The sequence below is a fragment of the Nansenia antarctica genome, assembly GCF_963989245.1.
Source record: "Nansenia antarctica genome assembly, chromosome: 20".
NCBI lineage: Eukaryota > Metazoa > Chordata > Actinopteri > Argentiniformes > Microstomatidae > Nansenia > Nansenia antarctica.
In genome coordinates, this window is record NC_137693.1 from 6,817,797 (window position 1) to 6,842,323 (window position 24,527).

Genomic DNA, 24,527 nt, shown 5'->3' on the forward strand with positions numbered 1-24,527 from the left:
CTACCAATGAGTTTGCTCTTCAGAAGTTACGTTTACACTGGTCATTTGACTGGCTTATTTATTAGTTACTGTACACAGTAAGCAGTAATTACACATTGTTTGTCAGTCAAGTCAAAGCTATCTTGGAACCCCTTAATCACTGAGATTGCTGTGAATTCATAATATTTTCCATATAGTAACAGGAATCCCAGACATTTTATTCTCCAATTCAATTTTAATAGCAGGTAGACACTGCTTAACAAAAGGTTTTTGTGTTTTGTTTTTTTCTTCTTCAAGTGGGATAAAACAACATTTGGTGAAATAATATCAAATAAATAAATTTAACAAAGCACCACAATATTGATCAAAGGCATGAATGTGTACTGTATATGTAAGCTACATTCAATAAAACCTTCCATTTCCAACACATGCAGCAAAAAACAAAGTTATCGAAAATTCAAAAATTGTCTGAATATGTAAAAATAAGACCCAGCGAGAGGAACTAAAGGAGCTAAAAAATAAAATAAAATAAAACGTCACATTAAAGCCATACAAGCAAGAAACCGCCTCAGAGGAGGACCCTTTTCCCTTTTAAAAAAAACACTTGGACAATTCAGCCTCAATGGGCAGGGAGGGTCACACTGCCTTTCAACTTCCTGGAAAAGCACCAATAATCAAATCACACTCAAGCCACAGTAACAAAACAGAGAATAACTCACTATACTCACATACTCACCCACGCACGCACGCACACACACACACACACACACACACACACACACGCACACACAAGTTTAAACTATAGTGAGCACATATTCTGTCACAATTGGAATGCAAAGGATGTTGCTTGCTGCATTTATAGCTTGTAAAACCTAAAATATAACACCCGAAGGAGCAGGTGCCATTGAAGAGCATGAAGTGTCAAATTGCGTCATCATCTACATGTCAGTGTATCCAGTGGCAGCGACCCCACGCTGCTGCACATCTCTCCCTGGAGGGCACATGCAAAGACAACAGCCCCCCCCCAAAATACCCCCTGCAAAATAACAGCGCAAAATACCAAACAATCAAAAATACAATCTCTTGTAAGTTTAGACATAAAATGATAAAACATCTAAAAAAGGGCTAAAGAGAGAGTTGGACATGGAAGGAAGGATCATAAAACAGTGTCATCTCTCCCCTCAGTGCTACAGCGGATGGGGGGGGGGGGGGGGGGTTCACATTCCGGCAGGCGGGGCTCAGAGGGGAGAGAGGGGTGCCTTTACTTTTTCCAAACGGTGTAGAAAACCCACCTGGAGCAGCTCGTTAAGGAGTGTCAACGACAACTGACCACATTTATGAATGAATATGCATTGTATATGTTACGGTACATGTGGGAATACGGTACATGTGGGGAAAACTAGGGTTAGGGTTAGGTGCTACGTCGACTTGGTACATGCTGGCATGTCTAACCCTAACCCTAATCCTAACCCTAACCCTAACCCTATCCCTAACCCTACCCCTACCCCTACCCCTACCCCTACCCCTAACCCTAACCCTAACCCTAGTTTTCCCACATGTACCGTAACATATACACTGGACTATCATACTTGAGGTATATTAGGTATATGAACCTAGTCTGTGTTCTTGTATGTAATCTCAATGTTGTTGTTGATGTTTATTGACTATGAAAGTCCATACATCGTAAAAAGCAGAATATAAACACAACTGGAGACTTTCTTGAGAAATATTAACGATACATGTAAAACCTATTTTGTTTGTGTGAGGTGTAGGACCCTTGTTTGGAAGGATACAGCTCCATGTAAGAGGGCACACACACCACCTCCTTGGAGAAGTCCACAGGACACGAGAGTCTTCCCAGCTGCTCTTCATATAGACTAAGGGCCTCAGTCAGGTTTGCACAGTTGCCCTGGAGGGCAAAAAAGACAGGGCTTACTAACTGTAGAACATTCCAGGTCACACGAGGGAGAAATCATCTCAAACTCACAACAAAGATATTGAGAACGGACATGTTGACAGACACAGTGAAATATCACTGGTATCACCAGTATAAAGCACTGCAATGAAACCCTCAGTAACACACACCTGTGTGAAGTACTTCCCACTGGGACGCAGTACTTTGATTGAGAGATCCAAGATGAGACGTAGAAACTCCCATGTCGAGTCTGAGACAGACAAGTACAGTTAGTACAGTTTCAGACAAAAATGGCACCTGACAAACAACAACAGCATGGCTTCCCCAGTCCACGGTAATGGGCCGTACCCTGTTAAAGCGAGGTGAATGCATTCTTAACATTGTCCAAATCCTTTTCACAAAGTCTTCGCATTTTGACATGTCACTTACCCTCCTCTGGTCCGGTGGAGATAGGGACCGCTGTGAGGTCATTGATGACATAATCAAACGTCTTCCCTTCCTCAACATACTTTTTAAGTACAGGAACGCAGTCTTCCACCAACACCTTGAGTGAGAAGCAGATATTGCATGGTAAACCCATGCAGTAATATCACAGCAAAAATACAGTACAAGACAGTGGAGTAGTGGTGGGAAAATTAAGACCTAGAAACAAATACTTTGTCACATTCTATCACGTTGTTGTAAGTTTTAGAAATCTGAAGGCCAATTCGATTCCATTGTTTTGAATGAGACAATGCACACGGCGTGCGATGCGATATTGTCGCTAGGACGACAACATTTGATTCTCAATTCACACCAATGCACTCCGGTGGTGTGAATTGAGAATCGAATGTTGTCGTGCGACAAAATCGCACACCGTGTGCATTGGCCTTAACATTTACAACATCAGAGGGACAACCCATCCCAGCTTTTGAAGAAACTTAATGGAAGATTCTCCCGTTGATGCTGGAACAACATATGCAAATCATTCTCTCTCCTCCTCACCCTTACCTGGTAACAGTCTCCCTTCAAGTTGTCCAGGACACTACCACAAGTCTTCCTCATGTGCGTCCTACATCCATCAATCACCATTTGGTCAATGTAAACATTCGTCAAGGCTACAAATTAAGACAGGACAGAGTACAAACCAAGTGGATTACAAAACAACAAAGTAGCCCCAGACCAGCCAAGCCAGCCTGGGGTGAAAACAATCATTTGGAGAGAGAGAAGCCTGATGCTTGAAAGGATATCTCCACCATAGTGATCATCTTTGGCTTGAGTTTGACAGCTTCAGCGAGGATCCCTCCGTCACCCCCTCCTAAGATCAGCACCTCTTTTCCGGAGTAATTCTCTCGCCCCCCACCCATGATGGCGTGGGTATAGGGAAGGTCGCTGTCCGCCAGGTCTACCATATAATCACATTACACATTCAGGGTATATACAGGAATCTTGAGGTTAATTTCAATACCTTTCTAAGACTTTTTAAAGACCTTGTCAATATTTTTCCAGACCTCACCGCCACTTCGAGCTGTAACCGTTTACATCAGTGACACCTTTAACTTACCGTAACAGTTTTAGTTTGCAATAGACTAGACCACTATCATACAAACAGAATTTCCGAATTTTGTTTTTTTAATAAAACTAATAAATTCACAAACTTTTACTAAAAGATTTTAGGACTCAAACTCTTTGGACAGAGTCTAATTCAGAAAAATACCTACAAAATTCAAGACCTCATAAAATCGTGATAAGACTTCTTAATACTTATTAAGGGTCTTGATTTTCCCAAAATTGATTTATCAACTTTTAATACTTTTCAAGACACCGCATAAAAATTATAATTTTTCCTAAATATTTTCCTAAATATCCATTCAGTCCAAATAATAAGTAAGTTGTGCTGTACTTACTAACGTCCCCATTGAGGATCAGGATATTGCCAAATTGCAGTGAGTGCAATATCTTTATGTTCTGGAACGAAGAGTCCTCGTCATAGACAATACGATCTATGTCATACTCCACCAGTCTGCCATCAGCTGTGGGCCAGTATCGATCAACAGCTGCACCTCGTGTTAAAGCTGGAAGCCTTAGGAAGAGGGTGGGGGGAGGGGGAGATATATTGTATGCAGTATTCATGATGGCATCATGTAGGCTTGGACAGGTAGCTCAAGAACAATGATTCACACTACAGCCTATGTACCTGTCCCCCCTCACAAAACATATGGTGCTAATTGAGCCCATCCTCCGATTGCTACCTCCACCAACCTCCACTGGTTTGAACCTCCACCACTAGAACCTTACCTCTTTATCCTTTTAATGTTGCCATGTAGAAGACCTTTCAGCTTCTTTTCCAGTGCATTCAGAAGCTGAGAGAGAACAGAAGAGTCGATTCATTCTTTGTCATGTGGCTACATAAATAATTGAGAAGGTATTTGTTCCGAGTAAGGAATAGTCTTAACGCATGTGGACCACATGTTGCCACATCTAAAGCATGAGTAAGTACCTCACTCACCCTGTGCAACACACAAGTATCTTAGATAGCCCCTTAGAGACAAGTAGTTTACAGATTGTTCTTAGAATTGTAATGATTGTGTTTTGTACGGATGCAAACACGATTGTGTTTCTCTGATCACCTACATTGTCTACTTGTGCAATGTTATCCCCTTCACAACACTGCAGATCCAGGGTGACCAGACCATGGGCGTGCACACGCAGAATAACAAACCTACAAAGTGAGAAAAGGCAGGGGAATTCAATTCAATTCAAATTCAACTTTATTCGCCATGTGCAGTGCACTAGGAACCTGACTTGGTATTCTACCATGCTAAACAAGCTAACAGTACATACAACAGCAAGACGACAACACAACCAAACTACAACGTGCTCTCTCACAGACGCAAGTTTAATTGTGAAGATAAAATATAGTCATAATGTAACATTGAATCTATAACTATCAGAGCACAATTTGATATAAATAAAATGTTATGTCTTCACATCTGGAGAAGGCAGCTATCATGATGTGGCCTCCCATAGAGAAGGGTGTGACATGATGGCTGAGTGGCAGCTGAACTTGGAGCATTTACCCCAAAGTATCTGTGGTGATGCCGAGGCCATATTCACGTTGGCTTAGTCCAACACAATGCCCTACCAGCTGTGTTTACCACTCACCACACATGAAACAGGAAGCACCAAAGCCCTTAGACCCAGATACACAAAGCCACTAAAAAGGGCCATCCGCTCATTTGATCACAAGCTATTGTTGAACTGATGATACACTTAACTGGCCAATCAATGGGTCTTCCTAAAAGGGTGTCTGACAACAGCACACCTGGTGTTTTCCAGGGGGCGCTCGGGTACTATTCGAAATACCAAATTCCTTCAATACTTTAAAAGAATCCAAAACATTCTTTGCACACAACCCTACAATTTTCTCTCACTGCTCAAACCATACCTGTTCACCATGGCCTTCCCCCAGGCCATCAGGCTCATAAACAAGCCTACTGAGGGCAAGTGACTATGTATCCCTGAGGCTTACACCCCATGTACACAGACTACCTACCTACCCTTAAGCACAGTCACTTTATTCAACACTACCTCTACTATCTACTGCCATCGAGTGCAATACTTATTACTACCCATTATTGTATTGCTCAATTTCTCTTGTCTTATTTGTCCCACTTGTCTCTTATAACTATTCCCACTTTATTCATCTTGCCTTATATGCCTTTTCTTTTCTATAACTACAGCTACTTTGTTGGGATGTAACAATAAACTTGAAACTTGGCCTACAACTGACACTTCTCAGGCGGCTACACACTAGACGACTTTTCAAGTTGTAACATCGCTGAGCCTCTCACACTAAACGACCGTCGTGCTGGTGTCCGCGTCGCAGCGGCGCGCAGACTGCACAGCACAGCGCAGACTACAGGATGTGGCAACGACGGGGGCTCACAGACTACAAGATTCTTCACTTGGTCAGGACGATTCGCCAAGCTGTAGTGTCGCGATATCAGCACTGAAAAAATCTGGAGCCCTGCGACGGCCCCTCTGAAGGGGTCGGCGGTCCTCCGATTGCGTCTCTGAGCCTGTCACATTAAACGAGCGTCGGAGACGGCGCGCCCCCGGGTTTGCAACGACTGGAGAATTTTGTCTCCGACCGCAAAAACTGGTCGGCAACAGCTAAATCGGGGTTAAAATCGTCTAGTGTGTACGTACTCTGCTTTACTGTGACCTGCCCCTCAACTATTCCGTTCTTATGCTGTGTATGTCCTGTTACTGTTCGCCTCCTTCTGTGTCCTACCCTGTCTTGTTGTCTGATACCCGGTATTTTTACGCTGTCCAGAAAAATTTTCTTGTTGCTGCTGTTTTGTCCAATGTTATTATGTTTGAACACGTTGCATGTATTGTTTATATCTTTGATTTTAATTGTACTGTTATTGCACTTTTAATGTATTGTCAGTCTACTGTAAGGAGACCTTGGGTGTCCAGAAAGGCGCCAATCAAATAAAATGTATTTATTATTATTAAAAGATAAACTGGTATATAAACATGTTTTGTTACCCAAAACATACTGAATCATAACAGGCCCGTGTGTTGACCGTTGTGAGAAATGAACAACAACAATAACAATGGTTTCGGGTTCCTACCTGCCATTCTTGCCAATGAACGTAGCAAGGTATCCGTGTCCCTCAGTGTCATGGACAGTCTCTGTCATTTCCTGCTCTTGAAATATGGATTGCAGCCCACGCACAGTCGAAGGACAGTCAGCTAAATAGAAAAGAGGGGGTGAGACTAGGGTGAGAACATAGTAATAATGACAGCAACCCCCCACTCTAATGCTGCCCCTTGCGTTGTTTAGGCTAAATGTCCTACTCCAGAGGGAATCACCGATAATGGCTCATCCTGCCAGAGGGCAGTCCTAGCCTAATTTACTGCCAGTCTGTATTGAAGTGGGTGTCCATAGTAGGCCACCACCACCACCACATTTACAAAGCTCAGACATTTTGGTGTTACACAACTCCTAGAATCTGATCGCCAGAGAGGGGATTAGGAGCCTCTTCTGTCCCAACTCAACAGGGTTTACCAGGACGATTTCAGGCAAGACAAGAGCGTGCAAATGAGAGAGATGCATACTCATGATGTCAAATCTGTGTATTATAGCCTAGATCTGATTAACTCGTGATCTTATCATAGAACCACATTTGAAGACTAAATGTGAACAGGGTCTGTTCAGGGTCTTGGTGTCAATGGGCCAACCATTCACACTAGGAGGTATTTAAAGAGTCACTATAATCTACACATAACATAAGCATTTAGCAGTTGACTACAGGCTGTCCCTTCATTCCTTGCTTGTGCATCATAACAGACGCACCAGACCGTTGGCTGAAAATGCAGAAGTGCAGAAATGTAAAAAATAAATAAATACAATAAACTCAGTATTTTTAAACCAGCTCATTCTGCATAATGGCTTTACGAGCTATAATTGGCTAGAATGTAATTGGCTGTAATGTGTCATCATCCTCCTTACACATGCATTAACCACCATACCCCAAACATATTTAGGTTCATATAATTCAAAATCCGAGGCTCTGACCTGGCTATAATATCTAACTTATGATCATAGACATATAGTCCATATAGTCGCAGCTTGACTGTCTGTCAATCCAGACTTATTTTGCTGCCTAGCTACCCAGAGCTAGCTCTGTGCGACGCACACACACACACAGATCCCTTTGCTAACTTGGGGCTAGCTCGTTAGCCACGGCACGGAAGGTCATATAAGCTACTCTCTTTGCTTGTCAAGTTGGCTGTCCACAATCTATAGGACGTGATTATTCTCGCCATTATCCTGCATTGAGCTCCCTCAATGGAGCATGCATGTATGAACTGTCTAGGACCAATGCACAGACCGTTATTCTGTGCATTGACAGACAGTAGCAGTGCGTACTGACAACGCGATGCGGCCCGTTGCTGTGCTGTTTGCAGCCAGGGGCACGAGCGCTGCTTCCACCCCCGTGCACGGTGCATGGTGCACCCCCCCCGTGTGTGTCCCGTTTACCTGGCGCGGAGAGGGTGAAGTCGAGGGTGTAGTGTCGCACTGCCATGACTGGGTACAGCCGTGAGCCATGCCTGGGATAGGCAGCCGGGGGTGGAAACGGAGTTTTGTCTGCGGAGACAGAGAGGAAGGAGAAACTCTGGAGTTGGGAGGATTCGTGTGTGTGCTGCTGTAGAGAGTGGGAGGGTGCACGGTGGACCAGGGCACGTAGGGGGAGGGGCCGGACACGGTGACGTAGCTACCTCGTGCGCGCACTTAACCCGCACATTCAATTCAAGCGTGGGGTATGGTAGTAACATTCACAAATCAAAAAAGTGACACCTTTAACTTAACAGTTTTAGTTTGCAATAGACTAGACCAACTATCATACAACAGAATTTCCGAATTTTGTTTTTTAATAAAACGAATAAATTCACGAACTTTTACTAAAAGTGTTTAGGACTCAAACTCTTTGGACAGAGTCTAATTCAGAAAAATACCTACAAAATTCAAGACCTCATAAAATCGCGATAAGACTTTTTAGTAGAGTGGGAGGAGGTGGACCAGGGCACGTAGGGGGAGGGTCCGGACACGGTGACGTAGCTACCTCGTGCGCGCACTTAAAACCGCACATTCAATTCAAGCGTGGGGTATGGTGGTAACATTCACAAATCCAAAAGTTTAGGCTATTACAGGGGTATCCGCGGTGTCTTGAAAAGTATTAAAAGTTGATATATACATTTTAGGAAAATCAAGACCCTTAATAAGTATTTAAAAAAGTATTATCATGATTTTATGAGGTCTTGAATTGTGTTGGTATTTTTTCTGAATTAGACTCTCTCCAAAGAGTTTGAGTCCTTTTTTTGGGGGTAAAAAAAGTTCGTGAATTTATTAGTTTTATTAAAAAACAAAGATGAACCGGAAATAATTCTGTTGTATGATAGTGGTCTAGCCTCTAGTCTATTGCAAACTAAAACTGTTAAGTTAAAGGTGTCACTGATGTAAATGGTTACAGCTCGAAGTGGCGGTGAGGTCTGGAGAAATATTGACAAGGTCTTTAAAAAGTCTTAGAAAGGTATTGAAATTAACCTCAAGATTCCTGTATACACCCTGTATTAGAATTCTCCCTGTCTGAGTGCTGCACTCTTCAGTCCATGCGGTGGTAGTAATGCACCGACGTTGTTTTGTAATATGTGGCCCAAATTCACTTCATGCTTTACCCAACGTGAGGCTTCATTGGAGTTGCAAAACAAGTGATCAATAAAACACACTATGGCCAGGTTGTGCAGTGCGGGGGGGTGTTTTGTGTTTTCAGTCTATGTTTCTTACAGTTAGTTTAATTGAACGGAATCATTGTTGTTATCTGTTGCTACTGTTGTAAAACGCTTTGAGTTGCATTTCATGTACGAAAGGCGCTATATAAATAATATTTGACCATGCAAAAAGCAGTAAATCATCATTCACCAGGGGAGCAATAAAGATTAGCCTAGTCCTGAAAGATAAGGCTAGATAGATCTATCTATCTATCTATCTATCTATCTATCTATCTATCTATCTATCTACAAGCCAAAGCCTATAAGCATGTGTGTGTGTGTGTGTGTGTGTGTGTGTGTGTGTGTGTGTGTGTGTGTGTGCGTGTGTGCGTGTGAGGTGTGTGTGAGAGGTGTGTGAGGTGTTTTCCAGTAGCGCTTCCGTGCCCTCCCAGAATGAGGAAGTCCTGTGCTGTGCATACTAGACGTTTTACACATTTCTGAATCTCTTCCTTGAGTCAGACGAAACTCCCAACTTCCTTGAGTCATATGCCAGGCTCCAGGCTCCAGGCTCCAGGCTCCAGGGTCCAGGCTCCAGGCTCCAGGGCTGAGTGTGTGTCTGAGTGTGTGTCTGGGCATCTCTGGCACCGCACACTCCTGGTTTTCTTCCTACCTGGCGGGCCGCTCCTACCAGGTGACCTGGAGAGAATCGCTGTCTTCTCCACGAACCCTCTCCACTGGGGTACCCCAGGGTTCTGTCCTATGGCCCCTACTTTTCTCTCTCTACACCAAGTCTCTTGGCTCGGTAATCTCTTCACATGGGCTCTCCTACCACAGCTACGCAGACGACACTCAACTCTTCCTGTCCTTCCCCCCGTCTGATGTACACGTGGCAACCCGTATCTCTGCATGTCTCACTGACATTTCAACATGGATGGCTGACCACCATCTCAAGCTCAATCTTAACAAGACCGAGCTCCTCTTCATCTCCGGGAAAGCCTGCCCTCTCCAAGACTTCTCTATCACAGTGGAGAACTCTACTGTAACCCCCTCCCTGACAGCCAAGAACCTTGGAGTGATCCTGGACAACCGACTATCCTGTGCGGAGAACATTGCAGCAACGGCTCGCTCCTGCAGATTCTTCCTCTGCAACATCAGAAGGATACGACCATTCCTTACCAGAGAGTCAGCGCAACTCTTGACCCAGGCACTGGTCATCTCCCGCCTGGATTACTGCAACGTACTCCTGGCTGGGCTCCCCGCCTCCGCCATTAGACCTCTGCAGCTCATCCAGAACGCTGCTGCCCAGCTGGTATTCAACCTCCCCAAATACTCTCATGTCACCCCTCTCCTTCGCACCCTGCACTGGCTCCCGATAGCAGCACGCATCAGATTCAAGACTCTGGTGCTTGCATATCAGGCAGCTAAAGGGACAGCCCCTGCCTACCTGAAGGAAATGGTAACCCCCCAAACTCCAGCCTGCTCACTCCGCTCCTCCACCTCGGCTGGCCGACTGGCCCCACCACCTCTGCACAGCAGTCGTGCTGCCCGATCACTTCTCTTCACAACACTGGCTCCCCGCTGGTGGAATGAGCTCCCCACGGCTGTCAGAACAGCAGAGTCACTACCCATCTTTTCGTAGACTGAAGACCCATTTCCTCAGGTTACACCTTAACTGCTCCTCCTGAGACATCTTCTGCCTCTCAGCACTACGTCTCCTAAAGACACCCGCTTTCCCCTCTACTGTGTCCCTAAGAACTTCTAATGCCCCCCTTGTACTGTTTCTCTGTTTCTCCAGTATACATTTTAAAATAAATAAAAACTAGGTTTTAGAAGAAGGTGATCGGAGAAGGTTTTTCCTTCTATCAATGGCCCCGGGCCTGAGCTAGATTACTCTTCCTGCAACGAATGGTGGACTGATGATTCACATGCTTAGCATTTAAATGTATTGATTGTAAGTCGCTTTGGAATAAGGCGTCTGCTAAATGCCAAAAATGTAAATGTAAATGTCTGAGTGTGTGTCTGAATGTGTGTCTGAATGTGTGTCTGAGTGTGTGTCTGAATGTGTGTCTGAGTGTGTGTCTGAGTGTGTGTCTGAATGTGTGTCTGAGTGTGTGTCTGAGTGTGTGTCTGAGTGTGTGTCTGAGCGTGTGTCTGAGCGTGTGTCTGAGTGTGTGTCTGAGTGTACACGGGGGTCAGACACAGGCCAGAGGTCAAGTTGTGTGTGGGACAAATCATTGACCCTGATGTTGACTGTGTGTTTGTGTGTGTGTGTGTGTGTGTGTGTGTGTGTGTGTGTGTGTGTGTGTGCGTGTGTGTGTGAGGTGTGTGAGGTGTTTTCCAGTAGTGCTCCCGTGCCCTCCCAGAATGAGGAAGTCCTGTGCTGTGCATACTAGACATTTTACACATTTCTGAATCTCTTCCTTGAGTCAGACGAAACTCTCAACTTCCTTGAGTAGTTTTTTTCGATAATGTTTCCCTCGCTTTCGAGGGATGATGTTGACCCCCTCTCTGTGTGTGTGTGTGTGTGTGTGTGTGTGTGTGTGTGCGTGTGTGTGTGTGTGTGAGGTGTGTGAGGTGTTTTCCAGTAGTGCTCCCGTGCCCTCCCAGAATGAGGAAGTCCTGTGCTGTGCATACTAGACATTTTACACATTTCTGAATCTCTTCCTTGAGTCAGATGAAACTCTCAACTTCCTTGAGTAGTTTTTTTCGATAATGTTTCCCTCGCTTTCGAGGGATGATGTTGACCCCCTCTCTGTGTGTGTGTGTGTGTGTGTGTGTGTGTGTGTGTGTGTGTGTGTGTGGTGTGTGTGTGTTTGTGTGTGTGTGAGGTGTGTGAGGTGTTTACCAGTAGCGCTATCGTGCCCTCCCTCTCTCAACTTCCTTGAGTCATATAATAATAATAATAATAACTACTTTGTATATTGCTTTTCCTGCAAACGTTGCAGCTCAAAGTGCTCCTAACATTATATAATAATAATTTAATTAGTTAGTCATTTAAAGGCAATATTAAAAAGATGGGTTTTTAGTCTTGACTTGAACATATTTGCTGAGGTTGTATCCCTAAAGTAAACTGGCAGTGCATTCCACAATTTGGGTGCATAAAATGAGAATGCAGCCTCACCAAATCTCTTCTTTTGTACATGGTGGTACACAGAGAAAACCAGCGTCAGAAGACCTGAGAGCTCTATTGGGCTGATATGCTAGCACAAGGTCTCTCTGATATTCGTGTGCTGTGCCAGTGAGAGCTTTATAAACAAGCAGAAGGATCTTGAAATATATTCTGAACTTAACAGGAAGCCAGTGTAGAGTATCTAAAATAGGAGTTATATGAGCTCTTCTACTTGTTTTGTTGTTTTGCTTGTCAATAATTACCTTTGCACAGTGGACGAGCTTCAACACTAATATATATATATATATATATATATTTTTTAAATACCATAGAAACAATGACAACAATAACTGGACTGCCAATGCAATGATTGCTTTTAATCTTATCATCTTTATCTTCTTCATTACCCATTTAAAACGTAACACAACAAAAGAAGCGAAGCCCTGATTGGTTGAGGAAGTGTTTTATTATTCTCATTTACATGATGAAGAGACGCGCCTGCCAGTCAAAGAGTGACCGCATGATGAACAACCCTGATTGGTTAGTGGGGATTCCGTACACTTCTGATCAAAGGAACGCATTAATAACAGTCAGGATCTATGAGGTCATTCATCAACCACTGTGTGTCTATTCACTCAGCAACGACTACCTCCTAAATAAGGGATTTCCCCCCCAAAATAAAGGAAAATAAGGGATATCCCCCCCCCCCCACCGTCCACAAACCATACCCCTTACATTTAGACAAGGGTACACATAGTTAATCCTAACATCACCACTAGACAACCATAGGATACCTCTTACATTTAGACAAGGGGACACACAGTCAATCCTAACGTAACCACTAGACAACCATAGGATACCCCTTACATTTAGACAAGGGGACACAGTCAATCAACCACCTGCTTCAGTGCAACAATAATTGGGTTAACTAGTTCCTATGATTAAGTAAGTGACTACAGGTGATCAGAATCAGATACCTGGTTGAAAGTAAAATACTTTGAACATCCCTGCATATATATACACATGAAAACACAAAAGGGCATATCAATTCAGCACATTTATTTATACATTACTTGACACCATGATGTCAATGGGAAAAGAGCGGCGCAATGCTACCAGCGATAATTTCAAAACGGAGATAACCGAGGCTGCGTTCGTAAATACGCTCTGGAAATCTGATCAACACTCATGGAATGCCTCTTGTCCAATCAAATTACGTGGTCCCTTTATGACGTTGCACCTAGTGTGCGTTCCGGTGCTCTCAGAGCAAAATTACGAACGCAGCCCAAGAAACGAGAGGAAACAAGTAAACTCCGACATGGATATAACGATTGTGCGCATGCGACAACGTCCAACAATTAAGTGTTAAATTATATTATATTATAGGTTAAAAATACGGGAGATTTCTGGGAAAATATTTAAACGGGAGCACAGCGGGAAATAAAGGTAAAATACGGAAGAATCCCGGGAAAAACGGGAGGGTTGACAGATATGCACCGATTCCATCCCTCTCTGAGAAAAGAAAATGGATATAAAAAAGGAATGACTGCGGCCTAGCTCAAAGCCACACAGGCGACAGTGCGACACACTATTATAGGGTGTTCTTTGGTATAAAACTCTTATCAGGGCGTTATAGTCGTATGTAGCCGGTGCCACCTTGTGGCTACTAGTGACAGTCCACAGGACCATAAAGTAGAGCGGTAGGCAGCCACGTTCCATAGCACATACAGTGCGCCTTGAAAGTATGTGTACCCCTTGTGCAATTATAGATGTTTTTTTGTTTTTACCATGAAATCTTTATTTAATCAGAACCAGTCTTTTTTATCTGACATAACAGGTTTATATTTACCAATTCTATATGTTGGTTTAGAGAGAATCATGCGTGTAGTAGGAAAACTAAATTAGAAGGTGCAAAAATAAGTGAACCTCTTCAGTCAACAACTTGTGGCACCTCCATTAGCAGTGAGAACTTGGAGTAAACGTCTCGTATAGCCATTCATCAGTCTCTGACATCAGTTTTGAGATATTTTTGCCCACTCCACCTTACAGAAGTGAGCCAATTGAGTGAGGTTTGAGGGGTGTCTGGCATTAACTGCCCGCTTCCGTCCTGCCACAGCATCTCAATTGGATTTTTTGGCAAGTTTTAATATTTGGTTGAATTATTAAAACATGAATGTGTCCGAAATATTAAAGTATAATATGTTATGATTATTGTGATTATTAAAGAGATCCTGGCTTATTTTGATAGGTCTCGCGAGACTTATCAAAATAAGGCTGGATTTTTGTATAGATATAAATCTCGCGGGATTTATCTAAATAAGCCTCGATTGTCCTTTTGCGACGTTGATGGAATACCCCCCTGGATGGCTAGTGATAGACTTGACGTGTGCAGTGTGTGCGTGTGTACACTAGCCTACTTGGCATCTAATCACTAGCGTGTTTTGTGTGGACATCACCTGTGACCTAAAGTGTCAAACAGTTTGGAGAACTTTGTGTGTTGTGAATTCTGTTGTTGCACCTATACGGTGGTGAACTAGTCTTGCGCATCCAGTCAGAAGTTTCTCTCTAACATTACCTGCCAGCCCAGAGGAAAGGCAATATGGGGCTCATGCATTCTTAATAAACCTTCTTTTATTTCTTGTCCTTGTGTTACTGTGCGGAGTAAGGTGGGGCTCGCTACACATAGAACTGTAGTCGAAGGTAAAGGTAAAGCTTTATCACACATTATCTGATCAACTCTATAATGACGTCTGAGGATGACTGTGCACATTGTGAAATGAACCAATAAGGCGCTGCGATAGGATAGTCACTTCGCTTGCCGGCAGTCTGTAGAAGCAGTAGCCATTTTACACGAAAGTCAAAACGGGAGAATCAGAATGTCAAAGAAAGTAGCAGTGGTTACCGGTGCCAATAAAGGCATAGGGCTTGCAATTGTGAGGGAGCTTTGCAAGGCAAAATTCGCCGGAGATATTATTCTCACTGCTCGAAATGAGAAGCTTGGAAAAGAGGCGGTGGCAATGCTGAAGTCAGAGGGATTTGATGCCGCTTACCACCACCTTGACATCTGTGACGATGGCAGCTCAAAGACATTAAGTCACTTTCTACAGAAGACTTATGGAGGACTGGATGTGCTCATTAACAACGCGGGAATGGCGTTTAAAAGTTCCGTGTGGTATTCATCATTACGTCACTCATTGCATCTTTACTGTTCCGTTTGAACTCAGTCAAACCAGTGTTTTCGCGGTTTTATTATTCCGTTTTGTAACTCATTCACTGCCAAAGAACTCTGGAGCACTCGACACCTTGAGTGCTAAGTGTTTTTATCTACCTAGCAACAGTACTGTGATTGGCTACAAAATGAAGAATCATAATTCATGCATTTTTGGTTATTAAAGTCAGGTGCACGATCTCACTACTTCCTGAAAGGCACCTTGCATGAACATCCTGTCTCATCTATTGGTTTAATTGATTAATCAGCTGTGCGGTAAACCGTTGGAACACACAGTGCACAGCTGATTAATCAATTAAACCAATAGAGTGAGACCAGATATGTTCATACCAGCTGCCTTTCAGGAAGTAGTGAGATCGTGCACCTAGCCTATTTGGGCGACTTTATTCACACTGGGCAGTAAATGAGTTTAAATTACCGTTGTCTTAAAACTGCAAACTGCAATTCTCTCGCTCCCTCCCTCCCCCTTGCTCTCTGTTCTTGTCGGGATCAATAATTAATCTAATATTTAAACTCTTTCCTAGATGATGCAACAGAACCATTTGGGGAGCAGGCTGAGGTGACGATGCGGACCAACTTCTGGGGGACTCTGTGGGTGTCCCATGCTCTCTTACCCCTCCTCAGACCAAACGCCAGAGTGGTCAATGTGTCCAGCTTCGTTAGCAAGCGATCTCTTGATCAGTGCAGCCCTCAACTACAGGCCAAGTATGACAGTAATATTATATTCAAAACCCCAAACAACCTTTAATAAGCTGTTATATGAGCATACAGTAAACTTTTATAAAGAACATTATTTTGGACAGCAAAAATCATTTGAGTGGACAAATGTAAACACTACATTATGCAATTATACATTAAGCACATGCTCACAGTTCTTAGTCTTTATTATTTCATAAAACTCTTACTAAGAATAATTAGTCCCATAATAATAATCACAGATAATCTGTATCATAAAAATAACTCTTACACAAATGTATTTTTTGCCTGTTTTGTCTTTAGGTTCAAAGATCCCGAGCTCTCTGAGGAGGAGCTGTGCTCACTCATGGGGGAGTTTGTCGTTGCAGCTCAGCAGGGAAAGCATCAGGCCGAGGGCTGGCCAAACTCTGCCTACGGTACAACAAAGGTACTGTTCACGCACCACTATCAGAAAGAAAACTGTGTATGTTCAATTTAGCCATGTGGAAAAAGTATTTAATTGATCAAACTTACAGCAGTGCATGCCATTTTAAGCACAGAATGTTATATTCTTGAAAGAACAGAATCATATTCAAGTGTTTAGATACAGTAATGAAATGTTACACTTTTATGAGAAAACGGCATTCCTATAGCGTTGTTCATCCCTTTTATTCAGATCGGAGTGACCGTGCTGTCAAGGATTCAGGCTCGTGTCTTGACTCAGACGAGGGCAGCTGATGGAATCCTGCTCAATGCCTGCTGCCCTGGCTGGGTCCGCACGGACATGGCAGGCTCCAAGGCCCCCAAGAGCCCTGAGGAAGGAGCACAGACTCCTGCCTACCTGGCACTTCTTCCTGAAGGTGCCAAGGAGCCACATGGACAGATTGTGTGGGACAAGACTGTTCAGGAGTGGTAGAGAGGAGGCAGCCGCCAATTAATTCCGTCTGTTGCCTAGGCTTGTGGGATATCTGAGAGTGATTACTGGTGCCGTTTAAACACATACAAAAACCAACGTAAAAATCTGTATGTCTCACCATGACTTTGTTTTTAGGACCAAGCCTCTAGGGGGAACCAAAGACCAATCAGTGACTACCGGTATATCTTTTTCAGTCAATCAGTCAATGTTATTGAGACTTATGTTAAAGACTTGCCTTTTACATATTGAAAAGATCATTACTTTTTTAATGCTGTATCATCGTCACATAAACATGTTTGTGTGCCATGTGCTCACACCTGAAAATGAGATGAGGTTGTTTCATTCACTCAAACTCTTTGCTGAATTCCAAATCAACTTCTAGTCCCCCCCTTGACATTCCTGTAGATATGAGGAGAGTGGATAAAAAGTAGTGATGAGAGATTATTGCTGAAAGCATGCAACCATGAAATGATTGTTCTGTTCAGATTTTCACCTAATCATTTTTCATTTTCTATCAAAACAAATATTTGTTTTGTACTACTGAGGAAAGTGGCAGTGTGATTTCCATGGATGGATAGAGGGAATACATTAAAGAGAGGAAAACATCCTAATAACTTGGGCCCAGGTGGCAACAAGCACGAAGGCTCTCACATGCGTGCAACCTTGACAGAGGAGAATGCATTTTTTCTTCTTTTGGCTCTACATTTCAACATTTTTACAACACTTTTTATGCATCGTCCCACAGGGTAATTACAGGGTGCCCAAAAGTAATGGCTTTACATGTGTTTCTGTTAGGTCAGGTGTTCTCCGTTACATTGTGCAGGTATAAGAGAGCCGTCACTTTCTACCATTGATTCAAGGCTTTGCATTTGCCTTCAGAGTCAGTCTGCTATTGGTGTCTGTTAGCATGAGGACCAAAGTGGTGTCAATGAAAGTCAAGGAAGCCTTTTTATTAGGCTGAACATTTTGAAACGTAGCCAAAACCGTAGGCCAAAATCAACAGTTTGAAACATTAAAAAGAAGAAAAAAAAGAATTGGTGGCCTCAGGTATCGTAAACGTGATGGTAGGCCAAGGCAGACTTTTACAGAGGATGACCCAAGAATGCTCACCAAAATTAAGAAAAAAAAACAAAACAACTGTCCCACTGATCAGGAACTCTCTCCAGACTGTCCCACTGATTAGGAACTCTCTCCAGACTGTCCCACTGATTAGGAACTCTCTCCAGACTGTCCCACTGATTAGGACCTCTCTCCAGACTGTCCCACTGATTAGGAACTCTCTCCAGACTGTCCCACTGATTAGGAACTCTCTCCAGACTGCCACCGCAGAATACATCACCAGCCTACCACTACAGAGGCTTCACTGCAAAGTACAAACCACTAGTTATCCTTAAAAAGGATGGTCACTTACAGTTTATGGTAAAAAGCCTGCAGATGTCTGGAAAAAAGGTCTTCTGGACAGATAAGATGAATATTATGATGAATCAGAGTAATTGCAAGAAGGTTTGGAGAAAAAAGGAACTGGATCCCAAGATGTACATGATACTACGTCATCTGTGAAATATGGTGGAGGGGGGGGTGTTAATGTTAGAGAATGTATAGCTGCCACTAGCGCTGGCTAAGTTGTCTTATTGTAACTGCTGACTGCAGCAGCAGAATGTATTCTGAGGTGTACATAAACTACTTGTCTGCTCAAGTACAAGCAAAGGCCTCCAAATGCATTGGATGGCGCATCGTTATGCAGAAACATACTGCTATAGCAACTAGAGCGTTTATCAGGCCCAAAAAGTCAATCTTCAGATTTAAATGCAATTTATGCATTTCATTTCCTGATAATATTTTAGGCAAAAATACCTCAAACAAGGGGCGCTTCGGTGGCGTGGTGGATTAGGCGCTGACCATGTACCGCAGGGCATATCCTGCATGTCATCCCTTCTCTCTCTCTCACCCATCCTTCCTGTCACAATCTCTACTATATCTGTCATTAAAAAGAAAAATATGAGTGGGACTGCCCCACTCAGAAAAAATAACTTTAAAAAAAGAAAAATAATACCTCAAACAAACTGAAGATGGCTGTAGAAGAAGGCCTGGCAGAGCATCGTCTAAGAAAACACCCAGCGTCTGGTGTCGCAGACTTCAGGCAGTTATTGCATGAAAGGTAGTGTCAAGCTACACTGAACCCCCTGAAACAGGGGGACTATGTACAAAAAATATTTCTGAATGGTGAAACCAATACAAATACCATCAAACAAAAGCTGATAATCTACAACGAGTATTATTACCTCTATTTTACTTTAACCTTATAGTAATTGAGCTTTTTAATTTAAGTCCATTTTTACACAATGGGTGTAATGTAAATGAATTTAATTGAAAAGGGATAAATGACATTTGACAATGAAGAGGAAGTTGCAATTGTACATTGGGTATTTTGAGTAACAGTAGACTCAATCTAAACTGTCTGTTGGCCACTCTCCTTCCTCTATACTTCCTGAGGAAGTGCTACAGGGGAGGATAAATACAGTACGACAAAGACAATAGGGCAGAACTATTGTTCTTATGTACACTAAGGACATGGTTAGTCCAATTTTTTTTTTAAAAAGGGTCACAAATCATTGTCCTTTTTAATGTCCATGCAATTCCTCCGCTGGGCAAAGTAAAAACTGAAACACCGTTCAAAGTTTCAATGTATACTGTCCTCAATGTCTTGATCACACTCCTGTTTCCAGTTTTCCATGTCACCACTCATCCTCTTGCATCTCCATGTGTCCACGGGAAAGAGATGAATAGGGAAACGGAGAGAGACGTACAGTAATTTCAGCTACACTTGCAGGACTTAACAATCATATTGGACAGTTGTTCCACCTGCAGACAGAGACCATTGTTTCAGTGGACAGACATTTAAAACACATATTTCTGTTCAAGATAAGTCAACTACAATAAGACAATAATAACAGTATTGTGTGTTTCATCATTAACACGACAGTATGAGTCAGAATTGTACGAGAGGTTTAGCTGAGTAATCCTCTTGCTATGCTTTTAAATAAATACTGTGCAAGTGAATATTTATACTGTATAATTATATATATTTATTTTTTTATAGTTGTCTATGTTGAAAGCAGTATTTAGATGATTGAATACTGGCCTTGTGTTGTCTTCCCACATAGTAGAGTATGGGTAAGGGTTCCAGAACCTGTGGAACACAGCATGGTTGGGCAGATGCTCCAGGATTGTGGTGCTTATACAGAGCGAGTACCTGGAGAACGGAAATAAGGTAAATACGGTAAATACTAGGTACTGCAACTGTCGCCGGGCCCTCTCCTTCTGTAAGTAAGTAAGTAAAATGTATTTGTATAGCACCTTTCCCAGACCAAGGGTCACAAAGTGCTTTACATAGAGAACATAATGAAGAAGAAACATAATAATAAAACATAATAAAAGAGCGAAAGTCATAGCAGGAAAGTAACAGACAACAGGTGTACAACAATATCAACAGGACACAGAAAGACAGGCTTTTAGGTGCTATCCAAAATATATACAAGACAGTCTTTAGCTGTCTTTTAAAAGCCTCAACCGAGACCGCTGATCTAAGATCCAAGGGAAGAGCATTCCAAAGTCTGGGAGCCACGGTTTGGAATGCTCTATCACCCTTGGTCTTCAATCTGGCACGGGGGACAACCAGCAAACCCTGGTCAGAGGAGCTGAGAGACCTACTGGGGCTGTACAGACGCAGTAGCTCACAGATGTAGGCACGTGCCTGACCATGGAGGGCTCTGTAGGTGATGACCAGAACCTTGAAATGAATTCTATATTTGATGGGGAGCCAGTGTAGGGATGCTAAGATGTGAGTGATGTGACATGACTTTCTGGACCTAGTCAACAGCCTTGCAGCTGCATGTTGGCTTCTGTAGTCTCATCCATAGTCCATGGCTATTTGACATCCGGATGCTGAAACCCCAACTGTAGAGATGATTCTCTAACTCAGAGAAAAGAATCAATAGAGATCCTTTCATGACCCCAGAGGTGACATCAGAGGCAATACCCCCAGTTAATCTAAAACAGATATTGATGGGATAAGGTGTATGTCTGCATTACCTGGGCGTACTTGTTCTCTGTGTTCCATATATACGTGCAGGGGCCCATGCAGTAGTTAGCATAGTAGCCAGTGGGTTCGTGGATCCACTTCCAGCCCAGGTCCTTACGGAAGTCAATGTAAAGCCTTCGCACACAGCAGCTCTCCGATTTCCTAGGTGCAAACATGTCAGTGAAGTGGTAGAAGGGGTAGTTGTTCTACTTCCTTCAACATCCATCAACCAAACAAGAACATTACATGTACTGTACTGTCCAGTAGGTTAGAGCTATACTGTGTTATGGTGTTGTGGTCAGGTGGGATAGAGAGTCTTACTCTGAGCAAATCTCTTCAGTTGTGGTGGTTTGTCGTTTCTTCCGAGAGGTAAGCTGGCCGACAGGAAGTGACATCAGTAGAATGTGAGGCTTTGGCATTTTGGCCTGGAGTACTGCCATATCTCCTCGCTCGTCTGACATCCCTATCATATCAAAGCATACGAATATTAGTCATATTTACCAGCCAGCTTGAAGCTTTGTTTGAGTATAATTATTTTTCCTTCGTTCGCTATCTAATGCCAGCTTGCATCACGTCTTTGCTATACTAATGGATGGAATGTATTGTGATAGTACCTGATATTGTAAAGAGAAATTTCTCCATTGATTTTCCACAATCACAAGGCAACTTGAATTGGAACCCTTGCTCCTCTCCTTTAGAATATTAAAACAAAGCAAATACAATTACATATATAATAATAATTAGTAGCTTTTGTTAAGCTGTGGAACCCTCTCTGTTGAACCAGTGTTTCACATGGTCTGAAATGGTAATGGCAATTCTATCCCATGCAGGCTTTTAAAACAGGTATATGAGGTACACTATCACGCAAGTGCAACCCTCAAGGAAATGTTAACTTACCGGCCTCTTGCAGCCACTCCCTCAGGGTCTGTGAGACGTCAAAAGACAGCCAGCCGGCCGATTCGTTTGAGACAAAATGGGAACCCATATATCGTGTATTTTCTCCAATTCTTCTGTAGAGTTCCAACCTCTGCTCGCTGCCCGGGGCCATTTTAGGGTTATTGATAAAGATACGGAGCTCAGCCTGAGAGAGCAGTCGATCACTCCCCAATATCGTCCGCATCTCAGATATGTTGAATAGCATCCGGTGCATTTTGTTTTTCTTATCTGGGAAAGAAGGAGAGTCAGTCCCCAAGTTACACTTATATTTAGTGAAAGCATGAATGAAGCATTAGACTTTAACAGAAGGGACACACTGAATGGTAAAAAAAGCCAACAAAATTAAACTGTTAAAGAAACTCTCTGGGAAAACTGGTGAGAGGGAAACAGAGGCAATTTCAGGTTTGGCTCCATCTCAAATACTATCCGGCTGAGCCAAAATTACCCCTGCGACTGTATAACAATAATTACACATTGACAGGGCCGCAGGAAGTGAGGCTACCATGGGATGCAGAATCGTACCATGTCGCATCACCACAAAGTATTACACTAAACCCACGGCATCAAAAAGGAGCTAATCAGAGGGCTCAATCTTTTTAGGGCAAACCTGACATGCACAGAGTTACTGCGTCGACAATTTTTCCACTGCAACAGATATAGGCTATATTGTGCTTTTTAAGAGAAAGAGGAAGGATCCGGCAAAGGGAAGGAAACATCTGGTGAGGAGAGGTAAAAGGTTGAGTCGGTGGTTTTACACACAGAAGACAGTGATTGCAGTGTCAGTTTAGTAAACCGCTGGGAAGAAACGCCCATGTTCAGTCAACAACCTTATCTAAAGTACATAATTATACAAACTTACAACCCAGAAAACGGAAATCGGAAACGACAGAACCACTTCAAATGCATGATATCCTCATTATGAGACTTGGATTGGAATGGCCTCAAGGTCCTGCGTTTAATAGTGATTACACAGTTTCATCCGCGCTGCAGAGTATACACATTGTCCCTGGCTTCATCCTAAATACTGGGTGAATGAATCACTCCCTATATTCCGCTGTAGACTGAAGACCCATCTCTTCAGGCTACACCTTAACTGCCCCTCCTGAGACCTCTCCGTTCCCTCTACAGTTTCTCTACTGTAAATGATTCAAATCAATACAATTAAAATGTGTTCATTCTTAATTCTTCCTTCTTCCAGTATTATGACTGTCAATGGCTCCTGGCCCGAGCATAGATTATGATGATTCACTTACTTCTAAGTCACTTTGGATAAAGGCGTCTGATAAATGCCCAAAATGTCAAATGTTAATGGTACATGGATGCTAAAGGCCACTATATGTGCAAGACCTGAGTCATGTATCTACAGCACATGCTGAAGCCTTCCTTCCTGCCAGCTGTGCTGATAACCACTCAAGCAAGCACACACTAATCAAGTTAAGAAACCTCCCTAACCCCATCTATTTATCTTATCCTCCACATTCAGTGTGACAATGTGGTCTAATTATTATTTGACTCATGATGTGAACATCCCCCTACACATAGCCTTGACTTTAGAGATATGGCAAGAGAAGTATATCAGGAACAAAAACTCTTCTGTGAGCAGGATGTTCGTGCTGTGCATGTAGACAGGCAGCATGCAGAGATGTACTCACTCTGTTTCATGTTGAACTTGTGCACCTCCTTTGCAAAGTAGGCCTCCTCCTCTGCATCCTGAGTGGGCGGCGTGAATGAGTGCACCTGTTCTTCACTCAGCTCCACTGTGCTGTTGTAGACGGACAGAAGGGAAGGTGGGATCACCTCGGTCTCTCCCTCCTCATCGGTCTCTGGCTCCTTGGGCAGTCGCAGCTTGCTCAGTATCTGTCCACGGATGGCCTCGATGCGTTTCCTTTTCACCAGCTCCAAGTCCAAGGATTTACAGGTGGACATGGCACCACTCCAGCATACATAATCCAGTACCCATAAGGAAGCTAGCATCAAAAACTCAGCCCTCATGGCGCAATTTAAAGCGAAAAGATATCTACACCAAAGTATCACGTGGCGCCAGACGGAAATTATTTCCACTAGGCCTACTGCCTCACAAGCCTTTCCCGAGCTGCTTTCAATGCACTCCCCTTACTGCTGCAGTACACAAACTCCTCTGAAACCCAGTAGGCTCTCTCTAATTGAGTTGGTCTAAGACTGGCGCATGCTCTGGGAGCCGAGGCCAGACCACGGAGAGAAGCACCACACAGAGATCACCACCAGAAGAGCTCAACCTAGACAGAGTCACTGTCTGGTGCCCTGCCTGTCTTAGTCACACTGTGCTCCCCAGAAGTAACTTCAGGGTTGAAACGCACCCCCATGTAGAGTATCAAACACTCAAAAACATGAATGAATGAGCTCCACAACACATCAATACATTACTTCCTGGGATTTAAATATACA

At 43.2% G+C, this 24,527-nt stretch overlaps 3 protein-coding genes across 3 annotated transcripts; 1 reads left to right on the forward strand and 2 right to left on the reverse strand.

Moving 5' to 3' along the window:
- Window positions 1-207: 207 nt before the first annotated feature.
- sms (spermine synthase) lies at window positions 208-8,043 on the reverse strand. The gene is made up of 11 exons (XM_080549659.1): window positions 7,929-8,043; window positions 6,517-6,637; window positions 4,508-4,595; window positions 4,172-4,236; window positions 3,781-3,956; window positions 3,130-3,278; window positions 2,885-2,980; window positions 2,324-2,438; window positions 2,065-2,144; window positions 1,773-1,888; window positions 208-1,271 (listed from the first exon to the last, which is right to left on the reverse strand). Exons 1-11 carry the CDS (start codon window positions 7,972-7,974, stop codon window positions 1,241-1,243), a joined length of 1,083 nt encoding a protein of 360 aa, XP_080405785.1. The 5' UTR covers window positions 7,975-8,043; the 3' UTR covers window positions 208-1,240.
- Window positions 8,044-15,091: 7,048 nt separating this feature from the next.
- cbr1l (carbonyl reductase 1-like) lies at window positions 15,092-17,705 on the forward strand. Its single transcript, XM_080550140.1, has 4 exons — window positions 15,092-15,428; window positions 16,020-16,200; window positions 16,495-16,618; window positions 16,847-17,705. The coding sequence occupies exons 1-4, from the start codon at window positions 15,143-15,145 to the stop codon at window positions 17,084-17,086; spliced, it is 831 nt and encodes a 276-aa protein (XP_080406266.1). The 5' UTR covers window positions 15,092-15,142; the 3' UTR covers window positions 17,087-17,705.
- A 2,195-nt stretch (window positions 17,706-19,900) lies between these two features.
- LOC308174557 (transforming growth factor beta-1 proprotein-like) lies at window positions 19,901-24,095 on the reverse strand (the record flags this gene model as incomplete). The annotated part of the gene is made up of 7 exons (XM_080549653.1): window positions 19,901-19,948; window positions 20,229-20,339; window positions 21,179-21,329; window positions 21,489-21,630; window positions 21,782-21,859; window positions 22,065-22,331; window positions 23,756-24,095. The coding sequence occupies 7 exons, from the start codon at window positions 24,093-24,095 to the stop codon at window positions 19,901-19,903; spliced, it is 1,137 nt and encodes a 378-aa protein (XP_080405779.1).
- Window positions 24,096-24,527: the final 432 nt, after the last annotated feature.

Coding starts and splice junctions, on each gene's coding strand:
- cbr1l (XM_080550140.1), top strand. CDS start 15,143: ATGTCAAAGAAAGTAGCAGTGGTTACCGGTGCCAATAAAGGCATAGGG. Junction 15,429..16,019: donor CGCGGGAATGGCGTTTAAAA/GTTCCGTGTGGT, acceptor ACTCTTTCCTAG/ATGATGCAACAGAACCATTT. Junction 16,201..16,494: donor AGCCCTCAACTACAGGCCAA/GTATGACAGTAA, acceptor TTTTGTCTTTAG/GTTCAAAGATCCCGAGCTCT.
- sms (XM_080549659.1), bottom strand. CDS start 7,974: ATGGCAGTGCGACACTACACCCTCGACTTCACCCTCTCCGCGCCAG. Junction 4,237..4,507: donor ACATTGCACAAGTAGACAAT/GTAGGTGATCAG, acceptor GTTCTCTCTCAG/CTTCTGAATGCACTGGAAAA. Junction 1,272..1,772: donor GTGCCCTCTTACATGGAGCT/GTATCCTTCCAA, acceptor GAGCTGCTCCAG/GTGGGTTTTCTACACCGTTT.